This window comes from Micropterus salmoides, unplaced genomic scaffold, assembly GCF_014851395.1.
Source record: "Micropterus salmoides isolate LMB-PRFRI ecotype aquatic unplaced genomic scaffold, ASM1485139v1 Ms_hic_scaffold_17, whole genome shotgun sequence".
NCBI classification, from domain to species: Eukaryota; Metazoa; Chordata; class Actinopteri; order Centrarchiformes; family Centrarchidae; genus Micropterus; species Micropterus salmoides.
In genome coordinates, this window is record NW_024040817.1 from 13,011,440 (window position 1) to 13,038,673 (window position 27,234).

Consider the following 27,234-nt stretch of genomic DNA (forward strand, 5'->3'; position numbering starts at 1 on the left):
AAGGGTGACACATCCTTGATACCTAAATCAAATTAAATAAGTAGTTTATTTGTAGTCTAATGTGTGTTCCTTACTGTTTCCATTTGCAGATCATCCAGGACCGTGTGTTGGAGCACGGCTCCAGGAGCAGCCTTATGTGGAACAGTCACCCCGGGGGACTCTTCACCCTGCCGCAGTACTCTGGATACCTGGGAGACTTCCCTTTCTACTACGCCACACTGGGTCAGTAACAGACACACATATAAACACAAACACAGAAGCAGATGCATCATAAACTGTACAAAGTGCTGTTACATAACAGCAATCATGCTTTCACTGTACACACCAGCGTAGCAATGAACTGAGTCGTAAAGGTTGATCAGGAAGGTTTTTCACCATCCGTCACTTCAGCATCAGATATTTTGTCACATTTTTTGTACAAGAAAAGACTTCCCATTTTGGTCAAGCTGTGGATTTGCACCTTGTCTGAGCAGGAGAAACATGGCCTTCAGTAATGATCTACTGCCCTCTAGACTGAGCAGCAAGTGGAGTGGAGGAATAGGCCTTTGACTGATGTTTGTATTAGTCCTGCTGACACACCAGCTCGTCCATCATTGGTTGTTTGAGTCAGCATTGCTACTGCTACTTCTGCTGCTGCCTCTGCTGCTGCAGTGAGGCCAATTGCTCCCGCTACGGTTCAGCAGCGGCGAGTTTTCCCCCGCCACGTATCTGTGACCCGGGAGCCTCTCCATCCTTCACTTCTTCACTCCATCATCATCCAGTGCTGCCAAAAACATCCGAACGCACACACTTATACATGCGCAGACGGCACAGATTCAGTTGATGGAGCACCGGGGGTGAAGAGCTGATATTAAAATGGATGAACACGGTGAGAGGCAGGGATTACAGCGCTGGCAAGTTTATTTGTTTGTCAAAGAGGAAGCAATTAAAACATGGGTGGGTGTTTGGGAGACAAGGTGGCTTGTCGCTGATGGGTAAAAGAATAAAATCAAAGAAGGAGAGTTTGTTTCCAAGTGGCACTTCTTGTTCTCCAAGAGCCAATAACAAGACACACACACTTGTTTTTGTCGCTTTGGTGCAATGGACGTTTCATTTAGGGTCCAAAATATACTAGATTCTTGAGGCTCGTAACAATATGTATACTTGGGAATAATAAAAATCCAATAACAACATGACATGAATCATAACATGAATGGTCAAAAATATATTTTACAGTTAAACAATGCAACTAGATAATCAAAAATAATAATAACAGTACATCCAAGATAACATCAGGGTAATTTAGATTATATAACTATAAATTAAAACATAAAACAAAACTGTATTAAACTTGAAAGGACAAAAATGTAAGTTGGTGCCAATAAAACATTTATCACCAGAGTTTACTGCTTTGCAATGTCTTACTGCGTATCTGCCAAGACACTCTACTGATGCACACTCCGTGGCCTAAAGTATGTGGATGTTACCTTGGGCATTAACATGCGGCTATAACAGTATTCACTCTTCTGGGAAGTCTGTTATAGCAGCATAACAGGCTGCAGGGATTTGCTACAACTCAGGCACAAGGGCACGAGTTAGGTCGGCCACTGATGTTGGGTGATGAGGCCTGGGTATCATCCCCCGGAACCAAGAAAAACAAAGCCAGACATACACACATATGTAAACAGGCATTTCCACATATTTAGTGTATTTATTTGTGTGTAGTTAAAGGCCTCAAATAGCTGAATCAATCATAAACCAGCCGTTTGTGTTGCTATAAACATTTAGCTTGTGAAATGTGTAATGTGCTCATACAGGATGTGATAAAAGCCACTCAGAATCATGTGCTAAAGGCAGAAAACAGCATGCACATCCAACATTTAAAATCCACTGCATGACACTAATTCTGCTCCAGGTTTTGTTCAATGTTTCATGAAAGTCTGTTTATGAGCTAGTTACAAATTTACATCCCAACTGTTTGAAAAGTCTGCACACCCTCAACTTTTTCATTACAAATCCCAAGAATAGTTTACCAAGTTTTAAGACTGCGTATATTCCTCATCATAAAAGTTGCACAGTGGCGGAAAGGAGACTCCTCTAATGCTATCTCCTCTGTGCCATGCTTTGTTGGTTTGGGTTAGATTAGATTTAAATTAGGAAAAGTTGAACGTCCTCTATGATCCGTCTTGCTCAATATCTTATTTCCTGCTCATTTTCAGCCTCAATTACTCTATTCCAACATCACGCCAGGCTGAATTTAAAGTCACATCAGCACTTCGCTGTCTGTTCATTGGGTTCCAGATACAGCTGAAGCGTTTCCAAAATGAAATATTCAGTGATCAAGGGATTTTGCATTTTCAAAACACATTAACGTTGTTGAATATTTTAAGAACAATTAAATCATCTATATTTTTGAACCACTGTTAGACTTGTTTCATGTAGTATCTTTTAACTGAAAAAGGGTTTGAAAATGAGAGCATTCAGTTCTCGTCTGACTTCATTTTCTTCAAAGAGCCTGAAATTACATTGATGGCTGACATTCAGCTCACCGTGTTCCAGGCAGCATTGTTTTTCTGGATTTATAAAACTGCATTAATGACAGTCTATCTGTTGTGTTTCAGGTATTAAACCGTACCCCAAGTTCACAGCGGTCATCCATGCCGTCTCCCCACTGGTGTCCCAGTCGCAGCCCATACTCAAGCTCCTGGTAGCTGTGGCCAAGTCCCAGTACTGTGCACAGGTAAATGGTGTTATTTGGGTGTGTGTGTGTGTGTGTGTGTGTGTGTGTGTGTGTGTGTTTTCACTGCTGAATCCCCCGAATCGCCCATGAATCTCCACCTTGTGACTTCCCAAATTGTGCCGCATTATGTGGATCATATGGCTGCTTTGCGAATGCATTTTCCAAACAACAGTGCTCATCCTCCACCCCTGTGTGTGTGTGTGTGTTTGTTAACTCCAATGGATTGGATTAGAGCAGCAGTTTGTAGCGGAGCTACATCTGTCTCCATGGCAGCAAAATCCCCTTCAGCACAGCTGGAGACGGCATGTATTGATTCCCCTGCTTGCTCCTTACCAGCACGGGAAATGAAATGGAATTTGCTCCCCAATGGTTTTTGTGAGTGTGTGTATGTGTGTCTTTGTTTGTTTGTTTGGCCAGCAGAGTCTATGAGTAAGCGAGTTTGTATTTTGTGTAGGAGGCATGTGTTTCCATGCGAGTGCCGTGCATGAATGTGCAGCTCTGTGGTTGTGTGTTATGAGTGTTTTTGCAGTGGAATATACAATATGAATGTGTGTTTACGTAGGCGGGATGCTTGTAAATGTGTGTATTTCATGTGTGCGTACCGTCCATTTGCGCTGATAACATGTTGACTCTCTGCATATCTCTGTGTAGGACAGAGAGTTGTTCGAAATGTTTTGATATATGTGCCAATATGATACCTTGGTTCCAGTCCTGATACTAAAACACTAATTATTTTGAGGAACATAAAAATATTGTTTTACAGAAGCAAGTAGTAGAAGGCAGATTTCTCAAATGTTAAAGGGTTACCGGATCCTACACTTCCAAAAATGCAACTTAGTACCATCTTTACATTATACCTTTCCTGTCTGGTTCATATGCACGTCTTTCTCTACGCTTTTAGTTTGTAACTTTCTGTCTTAAATTTGCAGTCTCTTCACCCAAGCTGATGACATCATTATGATGCAGTCTGTTTTTTTGTGCCAAGCACAAGTAGCTTTTTAAAAATGTTGCCTAAACAAAGTGCACTGTAAATTGGAATGCTGAAAAGTTATTCTTGACAAATATGGTGAAGTGGACAAAAGCTCCAGGAAAGTGAATAAGTGAGCCTTAAGCAGAGATTGTTTAGCTAACTGCTCTTTCAGTGTCTGCTCAAGTTTTACACCAACATGGACGGGAGAACATCTACAATTTTGTGGCAACTGAGCAAACATCATCATCCGCTGAGAAAGACTGTGTGATACTGTCAAAAGCTGTAGAATAAGCGAGCAAGTGGCCCTTGAGTGGAGAGTGGCAAAATTAAATGCGTCATTTAAATTCACAATTGTCTGATCAAAAAATAAAAATAAGTAGAGCACAGTTCTGAGAAAGGTATCGATTCCAACTGTTTGCTTTGTGCTGCAGACACATTTCAGACGATACCAAAAAACGCATCAAGGGTCGATATCCAGCTCCACATTTGTGTTGTAAAACCCACATTTTTATGGAGGTGCTTTTGTGTTCGCGTTCTTTGAGCTGTGCATGCATGAGTGGAGAGCCAGGTACACAGCCGGGGTGTTTTTCTTCCACTCTCAGCATACAGAAGGGGGGTGTGGGGGGGAGTTGCTGCTGGGATACGAGAGGATGAGGAAAGGGATATAAATAAATGAATGGGAGGGAGAGAATGAAAGGACTTAGAGGATGGAGGAGGCTAAATTGGACACAAGAAAGCTTCTTGGCTTTTGACACAGTGGACTCCTGCTACGTGTTAATGTGTGCATGAAGCGTTTCTTCCACTCGTGCTACAGATAGACCAACTGTTTTTTCACCATTTCCCTCCAGTCAGATACACACACACAAAGGCATACATACACAATGCCTCCGTCAGCACCCTGCGAGGGCTGGTGAGCTGACAGAGGCACCATCTGTCTGTCTAATCAAACAGGAATAGAGCCCTTTAAGAGTGGATCAACGCCTTTCTCAGCTCTGTGTGTGCACAGTACCTGTTGTTATCTTACAATGACACTTTCTTGCCCAGATTCAGACTCATGAATGAGACTTGTTTTGTGTTTGTTTTTGTCTGTATTGGCTTATAATGATGAGATAATTTTGCCATTCATCAAACAGCTGTGTGACATCTATTTCTTTTTTCATTCCATTATCACACAGCTGCAGTAGTCACAAGGCAGCACCTTAACACAGACATCCAAATGGCTCCCAGCTCATAATTTGGCAGGTCCAGTCAGGGCGCATGCAGAGCCCCCGAAGGGAACCGCTACTGCGTGTGATGGAGTTAATGTCAGAATAATGTGAAACTTTATTGATCCCTGCAGGGAAATTCTTGTGGTTCGCCTCCATCAGGGACGTCTGAGCACAGTGTCAGCTACAGCTCCGCACAGTGGAACTGGGATGGATTAATTTACTCACTTGTTCAAGGACATTTATGCAGGACGTGTTACCTGGTGCACAGCAACTTAACACTACTTGACGAGATGTTGATGATGACCCTTTTGCTTTCCTTCTCACTAACTGGGTATTCATTCCCCACAAATTCAGGCAAACCGGTTTCTAGGGATATAAATATGTTATGTTGGTTGCTTTGCACTCTGCTTTGCCTTTGTCTTAATAATTTATTAACCTCTATTTTACCTAATCTGTATAGTATATAATAAACTAGAATAATGTACAATTAAAGATTCTCTGTTGGAGTGTTTAGTATATTTTTTTCTGAAAAAATAACAAATTGAAGTTTGATGAAAATGCCAGCATGCATGCTAAAATTGATCAATGTTTGAATGTGGTTTTGATGGACTTAATTGTCCCACAATGCTGTGCACTACGGAAATGAAGGAGCTCGAAGTGAAAGCATGGCAGATGGTGATGCTACAGCTCCAGGCAAAACTCAGAACAGCAAACTAATAAATCTTTAACGCATTTTTACCAGCTATTTGTAAAGTTTTAAAATGTGAAAATGGGTGGAGTGGGGGTTTCCATTTAATTTACAATCCATCTTTGCATTGTGAACTGATACTGAGCATGTTGTGCTGCACAGTTACTGCACAAATAGAAGTGTGTCTACGTTAGCAAAAATGTGTATATGTGTTCCCATCATAGACGCATACCCCTATATAAAGATAATTGACAGTTAGCTAAACCCTGCCCCCCTTAGTTATTGTTGCTATACGTATCAAGATTTCCTTTCTAGAACTACACATATGTAGTTTATAATGACAACCAAGGTAGATTAACCACTCAAAGTCTTCAGTCATATTTTAAACAATAACACTTTTGATTTCAGACAGAGGCAGACAAAAGCAGCCTTCTCATTTGTAGCCGACAACCGTCAATTTTGTCGGCTGAAATGACAACTCTCGCTGTCAGACTTATTACCTTATTAGCTGTTCTTTTAATGTTTCCATCTGACTCATTTTCAAAGAAGAACCTTGTAAAAGGGTCTTCCACTTGACTACATCGATATTGTGCTAAAAGACTGAGGCTAAACCTGAAGCCGACATCCTCACCTGTTTATGTTCTATGTACAGAAAGAAAACTACATTGCTCTTGCATTGCAGTTAGACTTAGTATAAGTATGATACGGAAAGACAGATCAGACTGTTATTTCTTTGCTTAGCTTTTATACTTACAGTATTATTTCACAAGTGAAAAGGCTTTTCTGATGCAAGATATAAATACTATTTATATATCTGCAGTAAAGGAGACTGCATTTTCAGGATCCACAGTCTTAAGACTGCATTTGTAGGACCCTAGTTTTTTGCGACAGCGCCACCTAGTGAATTAGTGAGGGTCATGTGCAGCAACAAAAGGAGGTTAAACCTAATTTCTTGCTAGCACATCGGCCATGAGGCCGTGACATGCATCAGACATGCATACAATCACTAACTTACAACATACAAACACCAAGAACTGAAATCAACTCAAGCATCTTTATTCAACTCTCCTTTTCCATGTTTACAATCGTGGGGAGGGATGACAGTCGTTAACGGTAACAACAAATTTTTAATTAGGGTTATTTGTTGCATTTGAAACAATACATTTTACATCAATCATCAAAGTTAGGATATTAACAAATATTTCAGACAATGCGGTCGAGTCCAAGACGAGACTAAGACCATCAAATAGTGGACTTAAGACCGGTGTCTCGAGACCAAGACCGGCCTTGAGTGCTACAACACTACTACTGCCCCATGTACAAGCTTCAACATGTGGACAAATCCAAACTTCACATTAATCATTTTGTGTCCCACATCAAATTTAAGATGCATCAGAAGAACAGGCTGAGATAGAAGACTGTAACTGTGTAAATGTGTATAAGGGCAGGCAGGAGTCATGTTAATGTATGTGTTCCTCATCAAACAATTGAGGTCCATCACCGAAGTCGCAGCTAATGGGGAAGGTTAACTCCTTGTGACATTTCCATGTCGGCTAGTCTGCAACTCGCGGAACAGCAGACCAAGTCGTATAAAACATGATGTAACTGTGGTTGGAGAACATGAGTCCTTCATGTAAAGCATCATCTGATTGGAGGGTGGAGCGTGAAAATGTGTTCAGCGGCATGTCGTAGTTAGAAATGAAACCTGACAAGGTGACGTGATTGGTTATGGACTGAATTGTACAAACCACTCTGGAACCATAATTGGTAAAAATGTATCACTTCAGTTGCCCTTCTAGCTCTTTAAAATTCAATCAGCCTGTAATAAGGTGACATTTGCTGGCCGCAGGTCACGTAAATGTCAAATGTTCAGCAGGTTGATTCAGCAACAAGCTGGGGAGTGTGCTGCCAGTTGTTTTGGTTAGAGGAAATCAAATTCGATGTAGTTATTTGGTTCAGATAATAAAACCTTTCTTCTTTATTTTAGATCATTGTCCTGTGGAACTGTGACAAGCCTCTCCCTGCGAAGCACCGCTGGCCGGCCACCTCAGTGCCCGTCATCGTCATTGAGGGAGAGAATAAGGTGAGCCTGAACACACACACACTCCTCCTCTCACTTACCTTAAAGGTGTGATCGCTATCATTTGTAATTACGCAGCTCATCTTATGCATAACCTCAAAGTGTAAAACTACTGTATCTTGGCACATTTTATTCAGTCTGAAAGTTTCTTTAATGAGTTTCGATTTGTGATGCAGTGATTCCCTTAAAGGACAGTTTGTGTGGTTTTAATTAAAGCACAGTAATGGGAATAATATACATTGAGGGGGAAAAGTGTGGCTGAGAGGCTAATGCATATTGTTAGGAAAGATAAGGAGGCAATGAAGTGCATATGCATAGTAGCATTTATTTATTTGTAATGTATTTACTGCTGTTTATTCTTGACTTTAATCGCAACTAAATATCTAATCAACTGAAGAAAGTCACAAAATCTCTCTGGAGAAATAAGTTACAGTTACAGCGACAATATACACAATAAACGCATGCCCAGAAAACAAGCTCCAGCATTGATTTAATAATGTTTAAGGTTTGTTTTGTCTTAAATAACTCATGATCTTCTCATCTATGCTGCCATTTGAAACTCATAATTACAAAATCTGTATTAAATCTGTGTTTTTTTGGGGCGTAAAGACTAATTTCATTATGTACTGATTCTTTTCTCAATGTATAGTTAAATTTTTTGGTCTACTAAATGAAAAACATTTTGCTCGGTTTATTCAAAAAACAAATATATTCAGTTTACAATCAAATAAAACAGGGAAAAGCAGCACAACCTCACATTTGAGAAATGGAAACCTGAAAAATTTTGCATGTAAGATGAAATAATTAATTAATCCACTTAATAAAAACTGCTTTCAGCTCTAATGCTTTTTCAAAATGAAATCTGTGGGCATCAATTTTCTCAGCATGACAGTGTAGATATATCTTGTTTTTTCCCCCTGTGTTCTGACATACTGACTGACATTTTTTCCCCTATGTTGTTTTTTAACAAGTTAACCCTCTCCAGCCAGACATAACCCAGAGCCCTGAGCATTCCTCAGTGGCATTTATTATGGCAACCTCGTTAGGGTTTTACTGCTGAAGACTCTTCTCTGTTGAAGGGGTCACTGTGTTTATCGTGACCTCTCTGTGACCTCCTTGTCAAAGTCAAAGGTCAGGCGTGTACTCACAGGGTGATATTTACAGATCTGAGCTCAGTGTGACAATTTCCACTCTCACATTTGAGGTTGTTTATTTGAGGAAAAGGTAACAGGATCTGGCCGCTCATCTGTATTCCGAGACATCAGACTCATCCGACGCCTTCCCCTCTCCCCTCCTGCTTGTGAGGACTTAACTTCTCCTGCCAATCAGAGGAAGTGGTTTTCACATCAGTGTCAGTCACCCGGCGGTAGGCTGGGTTTATGGCTTGCCTCTCCCCGTGGCTGTGAGTGGTTTCTCCCAAGCTGTCAATCACAGCAGGAGGGCTGTGTGTGTAGCTGTGTGTAGCTGTGTGTAGCTGTGTGTCCGTGAAAAGCGAGCAGAACAGGCTTAGTGTGCCGCCGTTGTGTGTGTATGTGCCAAGCAGCCTGTGGTTTGTTGTGGTTGTGGCGGGTTCTGTGTTTACCGTGGCGAGCCAAGCTGTGTTCCTCCACCCCACAGAGAGAGAGAGAGAGAGAGAGAGAATGTTTTTCATCTTTTTCGCCTTTTTTCCTGCCATTTTTCTCACTACATCCCCTCTCTCTTTCATCCCCTTCCACACTCACAGATCGTCTCTCTACTCCTCTTCTTCATCATCTCTCTTCCTCATCTTCTTTGCCTCCTCTCTCTGTCACTACGTTGTCCTCTCCTTTCTTCAGGAGCAGAATTTTAGAAATACTGAGGTCATGGGTAAGTTCCCCCAATGCAACCACATCCCCTTCAATTTTAAAATGATTTAGATGTCTTATTTCTTCAGTCAACAGTTATTATTATTTATTTATTGTTATTTATTTCCCGACATGAAAGCCTTAATTCTGATTCAAAGCACTGCCAGCTAACTCCTTTATGTACTAATTTATTTATTGTTGACCTAAAAGAAGTAAAAATTTCAATATATTGAGTCTACAAATACCAGACTTCGCTCACAAAAAACCATCATGTGTAGATTTTTAATTGTATGATGAAAGCTTCCCTACATGTTTCCAAACCCCCACATTCCCTGAAAAGAACACGACCTCAGTGTCTTTAATAGCAGAACTTCCTCACTTATTTCTCTTTTAATTTATACATCTTCCTCACCTCAAATGTCCTTTTTACGTCTCATAGTTTAAAGAATAATGTGTTGTCTTGCAGCAAGAAACATAACTTTTGGGGGAAAATCTGTTTAAAGAGGTCCCCTCAACAACAACAACAACAACAAAAAACAAGCCTTAAAGGAAAATTCAAGTATTTTTCTACCCAGGTGTTGTTCTAATAACTATCTATTTTAACTATGAGTCCTGCTAACTTTACACTTGCTACCTTGGGAATCACAGACTTGGGGGCAAGCAGCATATTCTTCATAAAGTTTTACAATTAAGCTTAAATTTTACATAAAGCATAAATAACACTAGGTCGCAAAAGTGAAAGTTAGCCTGGATTATCCATTGTTGCTAACAGTGTAGGGATCTGTTTCTGGGGAAACTTGGCGGCTAGCCAAACTAGCAATGTATTTCATCCTTTGTGTGTGTGTTGATTTGTGCCTGCAAGTTTTTGATTTGTATTTGAATCAAATGGCAAGACACATAACGTGCGGTCTTCATTGGCTGCCGCTACATTTTTTTTATATACAGTCTATGATAGAAACTGAGAAATTGAGAATAAGACCCAGGTAGAAAAATACCAGAGTTTTCATTCCTTCCATGTTTCTTTTGAGTCACAGTAAAAATTGTGCTACAAATGCACTGTCCACTCCTTTTTGAGGAAAGGTTGCTAAAAACTACAGTGCCCAGCTGTTTAAGGAAATTACTGAGCCTTGTACTGAAACCTGCTTTTAAAGTCTTCAGTAGGAACGAATGAGCTTGGGGCTGAGTGACACAGATATAGTAGCATTGTTAGTTTTGGTCTTTTTGTGGGATCTGTTAACAATAAGAAACACATTGAATAACTTATCCTCCAACATTCCCCTCTTTTCCTCCCTCTGTCATCCTCTCTGTCTCTCTGGCACGGTGGCCAAAAAGCTGGTTTATGACTGTTGATTTAAGCCGTGTGAGAATCCCAGCGGCGCTTAATATGGTTTACACACACTGGTGGTCGTCCTCTCTCCTTTCACTGTCTCTCCGCTCTCTGCTGCTGTCCTTTAGAGAGGAGGTGAAGTGCTGCAGGCAGATTTCTGCTGCAAGAGCTCACATTCCTGGAGAGCACCAGCAAGCCCCAGGCTAATATGTCGCACCTCCAACGTTACAACCCATCTGGGAGTTGGAAACACCAGCCTCTCATTCTCTTTGTCTTTTTCCCGTCTCTTTCCCTTTTTGCTGTTTGTCTCGCTGTCCCTTTCTCCCCCTCCTGTCTGCGTTCTTCTTGTCTCTCCAGCTCTTCTTCACTGGAATTTGTACATGTCCTGCTGCCAAACAAGTGGAGAACATGGAGCAGAGAGATGGCATTGTTTTGTTTCTCTCTTCATGCCTGGAGGAAATTTGCCGCGGTATTGATGACATTAGAAACGGGAGGGGAGGCACCTCCTCTCCTCTCTTCTCCCTCCTTTTCTTCATTTGTAAATACAACTGTCACTTACACTCCTCGGCTCCTCCACCCTGTTAGAATCTGAGCTGCAGTCAAAACTTTCAGCTGCTGTTGTTGCCTCTGGAGAGTTTTCTGAGAGAGAAGAAGTAGATGGCACTCCATGAGACCGCTGACGTCAGCCCTAACTGCTCTATCAAGGCTCAGCTGCGTGAGGTGTTGTTAGCAGGAAACTGGGGGATGTACACAAATTATGCTCTGGATGGAAATCTATGTTTTATTTAAATGTTTTTGCTGCAAAAAACAATGCATCAGCCACTATGAAGAAATATTACATGTACTTAAAACAGTATATCTTTTAAGTTTTAGACATTTTAACTATGTACACTGCTCAAAAAAATAAAGGGAACACTTAAACAACACAATGTAACTCCAAGTCAATCACACTCCTGTGAAATCAAACTCTCCACTTGGGAAGCAACACTGATTGACAATCAATTTCATATGCTGTTGTGTAAATGGAATAGACAACAGGTGGAAATTATAGGCAATTAGCAAGACACCCCCAATAAAAGAGTGGTTCTGCAGGTGGTGACCACAGACCACTTCTCAGTTCCTGTGCTTCCTGGCTGATGTTTTGGTCACTTTTGAATGCTGGCGGTACTTTCACTCTAGTGGTAGCATGAGACGGAGTCTACAACCCACACAAGTGGCTCAGGTAGTGCAGCTCATCCAGGATGGCACATCAGTGCGAGCTGTGGCAAGAAGGTTTGCTGTGTCTGTCAGCGTAGTGTCCAGAGCATGGAGGCGCTACCAGGAAAATTCAGGGAACATGTGTACCACTATGAGTTAAAAAAGAAAATCAACCCTAACAAATCAATGATTCCTCATCCATCCATCCCAGTGTATCAACAGGTCGAAAACAGAATATCATCTCAGTTTGAGCCCTTAAATGCAGTTTTTTTAATTGTTATTATGTTGCCCCTTAATATTTTTAGATATTTAGTCAACTACTATGTAAGGTTAATCTGCTTGTTTTCCCTTTGTTTACATTTGTAAATGATATTGGTCTGAAATATACAGAACATTTTAAAATCCTTTTCAACCCTCAAAAATAATGAGTTACTGTTCGTCTGTCATTGATTGTGCAATAACTTTTTTTTTGCAGATTCTCGTTTTTAAATGTAAAGGTTTGCAGCTTTTTATGTCATTATAAACTTCCCACTAAGCGTTGTCTAATGAACATCTGGTAGACAGGTGCGCAGGACAATAGGAAATAAAATCATGCAAAAGAAAGGAGTTGAATTCCTGCAAATGTAGAGTCATCGGCCTTCATAAGTCATCAAATTCATCGTTCGAAACACTATCTTTATTTTTTATCCACAGTCTGCAGCAACCAATAAAACATTTAATTATAACATCAATATATTTAAGCATGTTTTTTAATTAGTTATTGATGTACTTCTCTCAGGTGTTTGACTCACCTTTTGATCTGAAACTTCATATCATTGTAAAATGAACGAGTTTTGAACTTTTGGTTCTATTAAATAAGCAATTTGAAGACCTCACCTTGGTCTCTGGGAAAGTGTGATGGGCATTTTTCAATAGCTTATGACATTTTATACACTAAACGCTTGGTCGATAATAAAAGTAATCATTAGTTGGAGCAGCAGAGTGGATAACAGGCTTTACACAGCTCGACGGTAAAGCCATGTATTCTTTTATTAGTGTTTGTTGCTGCCCTCGGCTGTAGGAGTGATGAAGACCTGTTGAGTGTGAGGCCACTCTGCTGGCGCGCAGCAGGAAGACAATGCCAGGTGTTAATAGAGAAAAGAGGTCAACGTGGACTATTCTTAAATGTAAATGTAAAGGCTTTTCAGTGCAGGTGTTGTTTTTAAAGTATTCTTACAGAGGCCTGACCTTCAGAGCTGTTCTGAATAACAAGCTTTCCAGACTGTATGTGTGTGTATATCTAGATATGTTTTGTGCCATTAAAGCTATGCATTCATGAGCTGCTTAGTGTTTGTGTGGGAGGCTGTTCGAGCACACATCCAGGTTACAAAACGCACACTCTTCAACGAGAAGCTGCTGTTTTCTCATCCGAGCGCTTTTCATCACAGGAACACAGACCAAAGACTTCCCGTCTAAATGTCCTCAAGATGTTGATCTTTCCGTCCACCCACCAGCCCCCTGCCACCATCACTCTCTCTGCTTCCAGTAAATATTCGTGGCCTGTCATGTGTTATACAGTTTGATTTCATTCGCTGTGAAATATACATGGAGAAGAAAGGTAAATTTGTGCCATATGTTGGACACATGACTCCCGCTGTATGTGTCTGGGTGCCTTTGTGTGTTGTTATTGATGTAAAAGAGAAAGACGACCCCGCAGCAGTAATGGAAAATTGTCTCAGCGCTCTGTCACTGTTGAAAACAATAGGGAGCAGAATGCAGTAAAGCGTAAGATATTGGCTTTTCTCTTCATCTCTGTGCACTGCTCTTTGTTGATGTCATGGCTTGTTGTCCCATGAATTTATAAGAATTATTAAAATGTGTTTGCAGTAGCAATGAGTTTTTATTCTAAAATATATTTCAAGGTGAAGCTATAGGTAGATAGAGTGGATATAATTTTAACTTCATGAGTTTTGGGTATTGACGAATTAGGTGTCAGTGCTCATCCTTAAAGGTGACCTATTATGCTCTTCCGTGTTTTCTGTCATATTTATAATGTTACAATGTCGGATGTTCATGTAAACTCAAATAATAACGTAAACGTATTTAAAGTGGTCATATTATGCTCATTTTCAGGTTCATCATTTTATTTAGGGGTTGTACCAGAACAGGTTTACAAGGTTTCATTTTCAAAATGTCAGACTGCTGCAGCTCCTCTTTTCACCCTGAGTATTGAACGCTTTGTTTTAGCTATGGAGTGATGCATCTCACCTCTACAAGACCTTTGTTGAGAGTTCCACATGCACAGTACCTAGTTAAGGACTACTAGCCAATCAGAAGCAGAGTAGGGCGGGTCCTGAAAAGCCAGTAAACACTGGTTCTGTTCAGCTGTATACCAGCTTAGCAACATGGACTGGAGCAAGAGTTTCAGAGTGGTGAGTTATTAATTTTTTTGTGCTCTGTCTCTACATCACAGTAACAACTGTCCATTGGCTGCCTAGAGAGTAGCTAATGTTTGGAACGGAGAGAGGAGGCAGCAGGCAGACGTCTTGTCACTGTGTGCTGCAACTCAGTGTTGTTGTTCCACCGGTGTTTTTGAGGGCGTGTCTGACTAGCCGCTAGGCGAGCATTATGATGCGTGAAACCGGAAGAAAAGGCTGGACTACAAACGAGCTGTTTTCAGGCAGTTCAGAGCAGTGTTTTCTGTGGGAGATGGGAACTCCCTTTGGGTTGAACTTTGGGCTTTTTCACTTTGCAAACCTCTCACATGCACAAAAAAGATATGTAACTCAATAAAGGAGACGGAAAAGCCAAAAAAACATAATATGACCTCTTTAAAAGAAATCCTTGTGAGCCATAACCTCAGATTTCCCAATGTTGTGAACGCTCATGTGTCAACAGGTTTTTCTACTCTACCCATATATGGTCATTTGCATCAGCCCCATCCTCCTGGCAACTGCTACGCCTAATCTGTCTGTAAAGCTCAGCGCAAGACAACACACCAGTCTTTTGACTTTTGACTTTTGAGTTATTGAATATGTCGCCAAGAAAGTGCTTTTTCAGTTGAGAAGTAATTTTATTAAGCTTGTTTGGTTTTCCTAAAGAAGAAAGCTCCAAACAAGATTGGATATGGTTTCTTTTTTTGGCACGACAGCCTGGTAAACACGCTTCAGGGCCAATCACAAGAGACATGAGCACCTACAGCTTGTTTGTTTTTTAAGGCTGAAATGAGGGCCTTCGTGATTTTTTTCTTTGAGTTGTGCAAACGTATACAGGAGTCACAGAATTACAATATAAGGTTAGGAATGCAGTATAATAGCCCATCTTTAAAGCAGCTATAATCAGTATCTCCGTATCGGATTATTGGATGGATCGCCTGACTACTTGAATGTGAAAGGGGTCGCGTGTATTGATCAAGTAATTATCACCAGACTCTGCTGTTCTTTCAGCTCATTGTTTTGGTTTTCTGACCCACAACCTTACTGTTTTTATTCACCCTTTTTTGACACCTGTTTTCAGTAGAAAAAGCATTAAAAACAGACTGTTTGCTACCTGCCAGCACGACAGATACAGTTAACGACTAGCTGGTGAACATAGTGGAGCATGTAGCAGCTAAAGGGCAAGATATTTCCCTTAGAAGTTTGTGGAGACCAAAAGAGCTTAAAAGAAGATTCAATATTGGACTTACATTCGTCAGGTAGACACAAACACAACTTAAAATTAATGTTACAGTTACTGTAATGTGTCTGCACAACTGTTTGCTAACAAGTTTGGCCTATCAACATTAAAAATGTCAGTGTTGTGTTTGCAACTTGTTCCTGCTGCCCCCTTGGCCTTAAATCAGTTATTGCACGTTTTAAGATAGTGGAATCGCTTCTCCTTCACGTCCAAAGATGCCAGTGGCATCTTGTGTTGGTGACTGTGGCATCTGATTAGGATGCCTCCATTGTTACCTCTCTCTGGAAGTTGTACCGGTACTTCCAAGCAGGAGGAAAACCAGGGCAGACCCAGGACATGCTGGAGGGATAACAAAACGTATCTTATCTTGCCTGGGGATGCCTTGAGAATCTCTAGGAGTAGAAGATCATTCAGTCTCCCTTGCTAAGTTCGCTGCCACCGCTACCTGGAACCGAATACTGAAATTGAAACCAGAAAATGGATAGATTTATTTTAAATGATACTCATTTTGCTAAACGTTAGCTGGCTAAGAAATTAGTAACTTGAGTCAACACTAAAAAAAGATGATTTGATTGTTAAAAATGCAAACATTCCCAGGTGTGTGGGGGGGAAATAGCCCATATTTGGATCAAAATGATATAGGATGACAGCTATTTATGTTTCCATGGAAACAGTCAATGGAAGCTGCCATCTTTGTGGATAAACACCTCTACACTGTCAGATTCCAAAAATATGCAGTTTAATGAAAAGGGGGGGACAAGTTTCATCCGACCATAAAGGTTGTTTTTTTTTGCCCCTTTTTCGGACATTTTCCATAGCTTTCAGATGTACGTTACCTCTTTCAGCCATTTTAATGTGTTCCAGGCAACCGGATGATCACAAATGAATGCTGTTTGAAGAGGGGAATCCAACTGTTCTCATTGTAATCATGCGGTTTAACCCTTTGTGCTCTTTTTCCCTCTACAGGTGATGAGCAGTCGTTTCTTGCCCTACGACACCATAGTGACCGATGCTGTCCTCAGCCTGGATGAAGACACAGTGTTGTCCACCACAGAGGTATCTTGTAATGTATTTATAAAAAAGAGTAGAATAGAAAACTCTCTTCTTTCTCTCTTTCTCACTCCCTCTTCTTTGTCATGGTAGTCTGGTCCTCTTGAGACAAAAGAAAGTTGCAAACTCTCTTTATGTCCCAAATGCAACTCTCTGATAGCATTTTCTCTCAATTTTATATCCCTCTCTTTCTGTTTGTCCCCGGTGTTTTCAAGTTATCAGTCTGCACCTTGGTTCTTAAATCACTTAAACTATAACTTTTACTCCCAATGCCTCACTGTTTATTTATTTCTCTGCACCTATTGCCTTCTCTCTCTCCTTTTCTTCCACCTCATGGTTTGGTGCTTATAATCACATTGTACCTCCCAAATTCCCAATTTGAGAGCAGCACCGATATGGGCATTTTTGTTCCACATGCTGCCGGGACTGTTCCTGTTTTTCCTGGGGACACGTTTTGGCGCAGCACCATGGGAAGCCAGATGCTTCTTTGAACAGTGTAGAATTAGATCTCATAAAGGCTGTTTGTGCGGAGGATCAAGATGGCAAGGCAGAGCTGGCATTGAAGGGGAAATCCAGACCCAAAAAACGAATAGACCCACGTTTCTCCCATGAAGACATTTGGATCACAAACACAAACAATTCTCAAAGTTTTAGAGCCCAGGGAACATCAATGCCAGTGCAAGTTAAAAAAGAAATTCAGGAAAAAATACCATCATAGATCAGTCAGTCTCCTCATCTATGTGTCCTTCCAATCATATAAAACATTTAACTTAACAGAATAAAAGTGACACAAGTGGCATTTAAACATTTTTGGCCTGAGTTCTTCTGAGTGATTTTTTTTTTTATGTTCCAGCATGTTTTTCCAGCAAAAGTTCCTTTCGATGTGACTCACGTAGGCATCCTGGTTCAACCATCGAAATATATTTTGCTTGTGACTGGTATTGTCTTTCTCTTGCACTGAAAGCATTAGCAAAAGAGTTGGAGCTCCTTTGGGACTTATAGGCAGGAAGAGAAGATAAAAATGATGTGAACTGTATTTTATAGTGGGTTTTGACATAAGTACTCATTAATATAAGCATTCTCTCAGTGCAGTATAGTGTGGTAATACGTGCTGTAATGCAGAGGAAGCTGTTTGTGGGGCTGCTGAGGCCTTTTTGATGTTTTCGTCTAATTATTTGATTGAATGCTTTGATCGGCGCCACAGAAGTTGGCTGCAGGCAGCTGCTTAGGAAAGACTGCTTTGTGTTTATGAAGTTTTGCCTCTGTTGTATTCTCACTACAGTGTGATTGTGCACTTCCTTTGTTAGTTCTCCCTGTAGTCTCTTTTTTTCCCTCTTTGTCTTTTTTCTTACACAATATACTGCAAGTACATAGTTTTTCAACATTTTAAAGAAAATATTTCATGTTGTTTTATGTTTCACTTTCTAATAAGCCATCAAGTCTAGAGTTATAAATGTAAATATGTTGTTTATAATTGATATTGGTCTAGATACTCTGCAAGTTTTTCCAGAAGTACAACTGCAATCCTGATGGTGCATTCCCACCTAACAAACAAACAATGACAACATATTAAAAAATAGAGAGTTTGAACTAAACGAAATTAAGGTTCTAAATTTACAATAAAAGTGGTCTATTAAAGAAGTATTCCCAACGACTTCTTGGAAAGATTGTAAAGTAGCTCAATATTTGAAAAAAGCTAAACCTGTGGATAAACAGGTGAAACAGTTCGCTAAAACACTTGAAATTGTTTGCCAAACGTAATGAATAAATGGTTGAAATAAATGACGTGTTAGTGAAGGGTTACTTGAGTTCACCTGACAGGGCTATAGGGGTCTGAAAATTAGTAACCACTGCACTATAGTGTCTAACTGATGAACTAAAGAACAATCGATAAAGACAGCGTGATAATCACCTTCTAAAGGTTGTTTTTTTTATAACTGGCAACCCGAATGTTGTTAATTAATTGCTTATAACTAATATTAAGCACTACTAAATAAGTTATAAACCATTAATGTATTTGTCATAACTTAAAAAGGGCGAATTATAAGGAGGTGGCACCCATTGTGTATATATTAAATGTTCTATGTTATAATATGTTAAAATCTGTATTCCTGTCTGTCCAGGTGGACTTTGCCTTCACTGTCTGGCAGAGCTTTCCAGAGCGAATCGTAGGTTACCCCGCTCGCAGCCACTTCTGGGACAGCAACAAGGAGCGTTGGGGCTACACATCTAAATGGACCAACGATTATTCGATGGTGCTGACTGGGGCCGCCATCTACCACAGGTACAGTGCACACTTCACATTGTCGTCTCCTGATCTCTAAAACCTGGTTCCAGTACAGCTGTTTACCTCCATGTGCAGTGTTTCTCACTGTTTCACTCTGCTCTGCTGTTTTCTTTCATGCTCCTTACTTCTGTTCTGTTCCACCTTCTGTTATACAGGGATCACAGCTTTGTTCTGCTCTCCAGTGTTCAGTTGTCTTTCTTTTGATACAGCACTTTGATGCAGTGATCTGTAGTTTATGAAAGTAGTTGTGATGTTCAGTGTAGCACAGCCTCAGGAAACCAGTGTTTTGACACTGGGTATGTTTTATCCAAAAAGTGTCAATTTGTCTGCTACACAGCATTTCATAGTTCCTGCGTTTAGTCATGCTACAGCCCTGTCAGCTTTAATATGGCTTCACTCAGCTGTGATGGGAGCAGTCCATTAAGCTGAAGTCAGCCAATCACTGCAGGCAAATGCTTAATCACTTTCAATAAGTCAGTCGTTCAATCCATCCAGGAACTTGAGCAATCAGTCTGTTGATGAATTCAGGGTTTTACGCAAAGGCTTCAACCTGGAACGTAAAGGTGTCAAAAATTTTGTGGTGCAGTTAAATGAAGATGTCCACACAGTTCTTTGTGACATACACAACTCTTTCACATCTTTTGAAGGTCTGAAATTGTAGGATTCTTCATCTTCACTGTGGCATTTTCAGGCATTAGTCCAAAACAATCTTCTGAAAGTTGATGAGCATATTCAGCATTTTGCGCAGCCACTGGAATACAATGTTGGAAAATTGATCTATACAAGTTAGGTAGCTCACCTAACATAGAGCTGAGTAAGGCTGAGTCCCTACAACATGTCATCCTGTCTCTCTCAGCAGCTGTCACTATCCAATAAAGGCAAAAATAAAAAAAACCTGAACAAAGAATGCTCAAAAAGAAAATCTGGAAAAGTGTAAAGGAAATTCCGGAACACATGCAATCAGACCACATGATTTTTTTTAATCACAGATGTGTAGTTTTTACAATGTTTTGAAAACAAACTTTACCTGGAAATCACCCTTTAGTCTGCTTAATTTTCCATTTAAATGGTTTCACCTTGTTGTGTTTTAATCCACATACCATTTGTTTGAGCCGCATATACCAGATATATATATAAACAAAAACAATGCGATGAGAGCAGTGCGAATGAACTAAAACAGTAAAGTTGTGGGACAGATAAACAAGGAGATGAAACTCGTTGCGTTGGGTAGCTGAAGATTCAGGTGATAATTCTCGTAGGTTAATCAGTACGAAGCGACCCCTTTCACCATCACATTGTCATTCCTACATTGCTATTAATATAACATGCTTATTTGCAAAAGCATGTTTTAGCTCTCTCAGGTAAATGTCTTACTAAAGGACACATGGCTGCTGTTGGGAAGACAGACAATTCTCGTTAGGACCGGCCCGCCCAGACCCAGCTCCCTCTTCTTATTCTAACTCCTCTCTGTCCTCTCTGTCAGGTATTACCACTACCTGTACACGAACTACTTACCCACAAGTCTGAAGAGCATGGTGGACCAGCTAGCCAACTGTGAGGACATCCTGATGAACATCCTGGTCTCTGCTGTCACCAAGCTGCCACCAATCAAGGTCACGCAGAAGAAACAATACAAGGAGACCATGATGGGACAGGTAAGGGTGTACTAATCATGATTGGATCCATGCCATTTGTTTATTTATAATGGATTATTTTATATATATACTTTGATGACTCATTTGCGTATAGCGCTTTTTGAAAGAGCTGTCACAAGACAACACGGCGGCTGCCAGTTCAGAGAATTGGTTTGCATAAAAGAAAAACACATTACAGGATATGATTCGAACAAGTAACAATTGTACAACTTTGGACTCGAAACAGGCTTATTATATAATCCACTTTGATTTTTGTCCTCCTTTTTTATAAAAGTGACTCATATAAGCTATTGTTGTTTTTCCCCCCGTTGTGTGTGCGCCACGGCCTTTCAGCTGGAGCAAACTCTTGCTGCTTTATGAACAGCATGAATTATTCTCTTAAAGTTCTTTGGTACGACCCAGGGGTAAACAGGACAAGTCACTTACAGCGGCAAGACAAAAGCACAGAAAGGAGTTTCTAGTCAGGTTCCAGCCTCCCAAAGATAGAATATGATCCAGCTAATGATTTATTGAGAAACATTAATGTCAGTCATCATTCTGTAATGGTTTTCTCTTGTCACAGTGTCAGAAGTTGTTACTATGATTGAATGAAATGATTGCATTTGATTGTAATTGTCAGTCCTTTTCATTAAAAGAGAACGTCTCTTTCGTTTGGTGCACCCCTACATCCACACTAGATAAGTTCAAGTGTCCATTCATCGACACCATCTGTCACGGTCCAAAAAAGTTGAATTGAATTGACTGAATTTTACAGCATTTTTAGCCAATTATGTCAACTGTTAATCCATTACTTTCAGCTAATTATACTGAACAAAATCATAAACGCAACACTTTTGTTTTTGCCCCCATTAATCATGAGCTGAACTCAAAGATCTAAGACTTTCTCAATGTACACAAAAGGCCTATTTCTCTCAAATATTGTTCACAAATCTGTCAAAATCTGTGTTAGTGAGCGCTTCTCCTTTGCCGAGATAATCCATCCACCTCACAGGCGTGGCATATCAAGATGCTGATCAGACAGCATGGGTATTGCACAGGTGTGCCTTAGGCTGGCCACAATAAAAGGCCCCTCGAAAATGTGCAGTTCCATCACACAGCACAATTCCACAGATGTTGCAAGTTTTATGGGAGCGTGCAATTGGCATGCTGACTGCAGGAATGTCCACCAGAGCTGTTGCCCGTGAATTAAATGTTCATTTCTCTACCATAAGCCGTCTCCAAAGCTGTTTCAGAGAATTTGGCTGTACATTCAATCGGCCTCACAACCGCTGACCACGTGTAACCACACCAGCCCAGGTCCTCCACATCCAGCATCTTCACCTCCAAGAATGTCTGAGACCAGCCACCCGGACAGCTGCTGCAACAATCAGTTTGCATAACCAAAGAATTTCTGCACAAACTGTCAGGAACCGTCTCAGGGAAGCTCATCTGCATGCTCGTCGTCCTCATCGGGATCTCAACCTGAGTGCAACGTCACACAGCCATTGATGAGGAGTGGACCAACATTCCACAGGCCACAATCAACAACCTGATCAGCTCCATGCAAAGGAGATGTGTTGCACTGCGTGAGGCAAATGGTGGTCACACCAGACACTGACTGGTTTCCGGACCCCCCAGACACCCACAATACAGTGAAACTGCACATTTTCGAGTGGCCTTTTATTGTGGCCAGCCTAAGGCACACCTGTGCAATACCCATGCTGTCTGATCAGCATCTTAATATGCCACACCTGTGAGGTGGATGGATTATCTCGGCAAAGGAGAAGTGCTCACTAACACTGATTTTGACAGATTTGTGAAGAACATGTGAGAGAAATAGGCCTTTTGTGTACATTTGTAATCCTATTCGGATGTTTATCGTCCTCCTATACAGAATTAGTGGATATATGAAATCAGAATGACTATTTTTTCAAATTAATTGAGATAATGATTAATGATTTGACTAATTGACTCCACAATCTTTACACGTGTCCCCAAACAACAGCAGAAGTGTACCCCCTGGTTGAGAATCACTGATCTAAAGCAATAATTATTCATAACACTGAATCCCAGCAATTAATAATGCTGATTCTAAACTTGTTCTTTTGTTTTCCCTCTTTCTCGTCGTCTGCTTCATTCCCACCAGTCTTCGAGGGCTTCTCGCTGGGCCGATCCAGACCACTTTGCCCAGCGGCAAACTTGCATGAACAAGTTCGCCAGCTGGTTTGGCGCCATGCCGCTGGTCCACTCGCAGATGAGACTGGATCCTGTCTTGTTCAAGGACCAGGTCTCCATTCTCCGCAAGAAATACAGGGACATCGAGAGGCTCTGACAGGACAAGCGCCCCCTTGGGGGAGACCCCACGCAGGGGGAGGTGCGAGAGCGAGACTCTGTGGAGAGTAGGAGGAGTAGTAAGACTACAGCAGGATGGACAGGGAGCGACACAGCTCTGTCTTCCACTCAGCACATTGCCAATGACCACAGCGCCGCTGCTGCCAGGACTTGATGCGGGAAGGGATGAATAGGAAACAAGCAGATGGCGTTTGGATATGAAATACACAAACAAAAACCGCAAACACAGACAGATAAAGAGGAGTACACAAACTGATGGACATGCCAAACAGTACTGTATGTTTTGCAAATGTGCAAACACGCAGCACACACTACTGACGACGAGAACTCTTGGATAGAATATTTTTTTGTACGACATGAACAAGGACGACATTGACTTTCCTGCTCTCTCGGCACATGTGCAGGATGGTAGAAGATGGAAGGTGGCCAACATCGCAAACCTGGCAACCCCGCCCACCATAAATCCTAGCGGTCGCCCCTAGCAACCCTCCCCAGTCTGCATCAGGACTTAATACTGGACTCTAATACCCTCTGCTTTATAGCCCAGGAAACCCTGTTATCTAGTTGATTTGATTTCTGTACAAATCAGCACTCTGGTAACAATGTTGACCCTTTGTCCTCTCTGAGAGGTTTGAAATCAGAGCGTCAACAGTTTAATATTTCCATTCTCAAAGGCAGAAATGGTAAACAGCGGAATCCAACCTGTCATTACTGTGGCCTGATAGCAAAGCAGCCATTATTTCTAAGATTCTAAGCTATCGACACACATCCTTGAGCCTGGAGTCTGAAAACATCCTGTCTGTCCTATCCTTGGCTCATTCCTTGATGTGCTGATATGGCTTTTATAATGGTCTATCTGCTTCCCTGTTATCACTAAGATAAACTAGAAAAACATCTCGTTTCATATCCCATTTTCCTCTCATACTCGGCATGGCAGTTGTACTTTTCTCATCTTTTTTTCCCCTCACTTACTTTCATCATCTTATTTCCCTCCTCAAACTCTCTGTACTTTCACTCTTCTGTGTGCGTGAGTGTGTGTGTGCGTGTTGTTGTGTACAGAGCCTTGAAAAGTTGGCTCATCCAACCATAAGCTCAAGCGGAGTACATTTTTCCTCCGTTGCAATGAGCGAAATGAACATTTCTGGATGAAATGGAGCAGAACGTTGCATTCTAACCCAAACTCGTTTCACCAATTTATTACTTCCTGCAATGGAAAAAAATTTCAGACCATTGCAGGTCTTTAGTGACCAGTGTCATTTCACAGGAGTGCTTGTAGAGAGATTTTTAACGCTGAGCACTTCAGTGCCATTCTGACATCAGGGTCTGCCTTTAAAATTGTCTATTGCACGTCACGTTGCCTACATCATTTTGAGATGCCTAGATGCTCTCGTGTTCTAGTCATCAGTCCAATGTGGCTATCCGGCCGCCATGATTTTTTTTTCCCCGTGACATATCAGAGGACCTCAGAGCCATTAAATTGACGAAAGGTTTTCTCCTCCATTTGTCAGGCTGAGATACGTTTTTGCTGCAATTAGGTAATCCTTTTTCATTTGGAGTGCTGTTTTATTCCCAGGGGACAAGCTGCTGACAAAACACTAACATTATGGACCATTGTGTTGTGAAAACAGTGACCCCCACACATGACCTGCCGGCTATTGTTAGCCTTGGAAGGACAGCTTTTTATCCCCCCCCACCTCCCCTGTGTCACCCTGACTGTGGCTGTTACTCACATCGCTGTCGTATCCACATCAAACTGCCTGACATTTTGCACCTTAAATGACTTTATTGCCATTGAACAACCAGATCAAAATGCTAAAATAACTAGCTATCTCGAGTTTTAATCAATCATTTTGGAGAGAAAATGTTGTGTAGCAAAGCTGCTACGCGCTGTCATTAGGTCTGCATGCAGCATGCGGCCGAGAACACAGGCAGCCCACTCTCACATTCAGTTCGCAGACACTTGAATGAAAGCAGCGTGCTTTTAGTGGCCTTTCTGTCGGGCAGGCATTCAGCATGTCTCAGCCAAAGCTTTTCAGTGTGTTTGTGTTAATCAGTAGCTGACATCACACATCAATATCGAACATTTCACATACGACTGTTTTACTCTGGGGGGGTTTTCATCGATTTGTTTTCATTTTGTTCAACAAATAGTTAATTTCAAATGTATATTAAAGCCTTTATAATGTCGACAAATGTTCATACGATGAAGTGTCATATCCAAATACTACTACGGTACAACTTCTCTGTTTCAGCGAATCATATCAAACCCAGCAGGACTATCATGTTTTCTCACATCATTGTTTTTAATTTCATGTTTGTATTTACATTCTGAAAGTTAAAAGTTTGGAGTGTTTGTTTGCCAGGAGAGCTTTATAGCGTCACAACAGTAAATGTTCACTCATCTGCAATACGTGATTCCAGGCTGAAAAAAAACCTACTCCTCCCTTGGTCTGCATCTGGTCCCTATTTCATCTTCACAGAACCATATTGTTTGAATCCATAATCAAGCTTTTATGTGTGATCGTTTGAATCACTGTTGTTGATCATCTCAAGAGAACCACGCCCCCCAAGCTTTGCAGATATTTCACACACATGAAAAACCAACCCACGGCCCATTTCAAATCCCTGTGACTCTCAGCACTGTACATAGGCATATATTTATTTTTTGGGAAAAACAAAAAACAGACTGTGTACGATTTAAGACGTGTTGAGAACCTTAGACTGATCCTGCATCACTGAGGGGAGTTAATGGTATTTATTCAGTTTATTTTCCACACGCTGTGCACATTAATCCGCAAAGATGCCAGATACAGCTCACATTATGTTTCACTCTGCATTGGTTTTTCAGGGAAACGTATATCACGCTCTTACTCATACAGAACTCCCCAAGAGAGATATAACATTTTCAGTCGTAGTGTAGTGGTGGAGTTTTAACTCCCGAAAAAACTGCATACACCAGTGATCTAGAATTGGATTGGGCCGCACCATCTTGGCTCTCTGTGGGAGGCAAATTGCAAAGTCCCAATAAAGACTACGCCAACTGAAACATGGAAAGTAATAAGCAGCTGGGTCCCCTGTACCAGATGGAAACATTTTCAGATTCTGCTGTTAATACCCCCCCCCCCCATGCTTTATAATAATGGGTCTGAGGCTGTGACATAGTTGTTTAAATTGCCTCTTTCAAAAGTTGGTTTCAGGTCAGATAACTTGGCAGCAGAAACGCCACCATCTTTCAGTTGGCGTGCCGCACAATGCATCATCGAGTCCAGAGCTTTAGTCAGAGTGTGATGGCCACCAGGAAAACCTCTGCATGCGCTAAAACGCCTCTGTCATTTGATCAGAAGGGAATATTATGCAAGTTATCATTGTGTGCTTCAAAATAGATGGAAAGAAGGTTTATGAAAAATGTGCCAGCCAGTTGGTGTTTATAGTGGCGGCGTGTGCTGGAAACTGGTCTGTAATTGATTTGTGCCTTTTATCAACGTGTGAGTTCTTGACATGCCGAGCACTGTCTGTCCAAGGCTTGTTGTTTCCAGTAGACGGGCAGCAATAGCACCATACGCAGGGGCCCGAACAGCCCTGCCTTCATACACTGGATGAGTCACAGCTTCCATTCTCTTTCTATAATGCCCTGTTTTCATCTTTGTGTTTGGGACACTGTTGCTAAGGCGACAACGTATGACCACTTCCTGTTTTGGGATTATTTATCAGTGATTGGCTGTATCACATTACCAATCGGCAGTAATATCTGTTGATCTGTAAGGACTCGGTCAAACCCAGCTGTCCTGATGCCTTCTCCTCCCTCCTACCGTGTAATTAACAGAAGACTTTTATAGAGGTCACAAATGAAATAGATAAATGCCAATTTTGTAAGAATGATTTATAAAAAAATAAACTCATATTTGATGATAACCGCATGTCCTTGTGCCATTTTTTAACAGGTTTTAGCGTTTGCATTCAAAACACCTTGTGATTTGCCTTTTAATGACACTTTTTTTACCTTGTTGCTTTTATTGAGTAACATCATGTTGAACTAGTCTCTAATGTGCTCAAACTACTACCAACTTTTTTTTTACCAAAAACAGTATAGAAAACTGGTGTTGCATGTCTGGTCAGATTCATATTGATTTTTGAGGCCAATACTGATCAAAATTTTGCCAGTTACAACGCATCAACAGATATTCATGATAGTTAAAGAACTGTTAGAAATGTATGAGGGTAACTCCTGATGACTTTCTGATGACA

The 27,234-nt window shown here is 41.0% G+C and overlaps 1 protein-coding gene across 1 annotated transcript in view; it reads left to right on the forward strand.

Annotated features, from left to right (window-relative positions):
* The window catches only part of ext1b (exostosin glycosyltransferase 1b), a 119,089-nt gene extending 92,188 nt beyond the window's left edge, over positions 1–26,901 (forward strand). The window contains exons 5-11 of the mRNA XM_038725223.1: positions 90–222; positions 2,601–2,719; positions 7,573–7,668; positions 16,633–16,722; positions 18,840–19,000; positions 20,487–20,658; positions 22,784–26,901. Of these exons, the coding sequence (XP_038581151.1) occupies positions 90–222; positions 2,601–2,719; positions 7,573–7,668; positions 16,633–16,722; positions 18,840–19,000; positions 20,487–20,658; positions 22,784–22,969 (957 nt within the window). The 3' untranslated portion in view covers positions 22,970–26,901. The remainder of the gene's footprint in view (positions 1–89; positions 223–2,600; positions 2,720–7,572; positions 7,669–16,632; positions 16,723–18,839; positions 19,001–20,486; positions 20,659–22,783) is intronic.
* Positions 26,902–27,234: the final 333 nt, after the last annotated feature.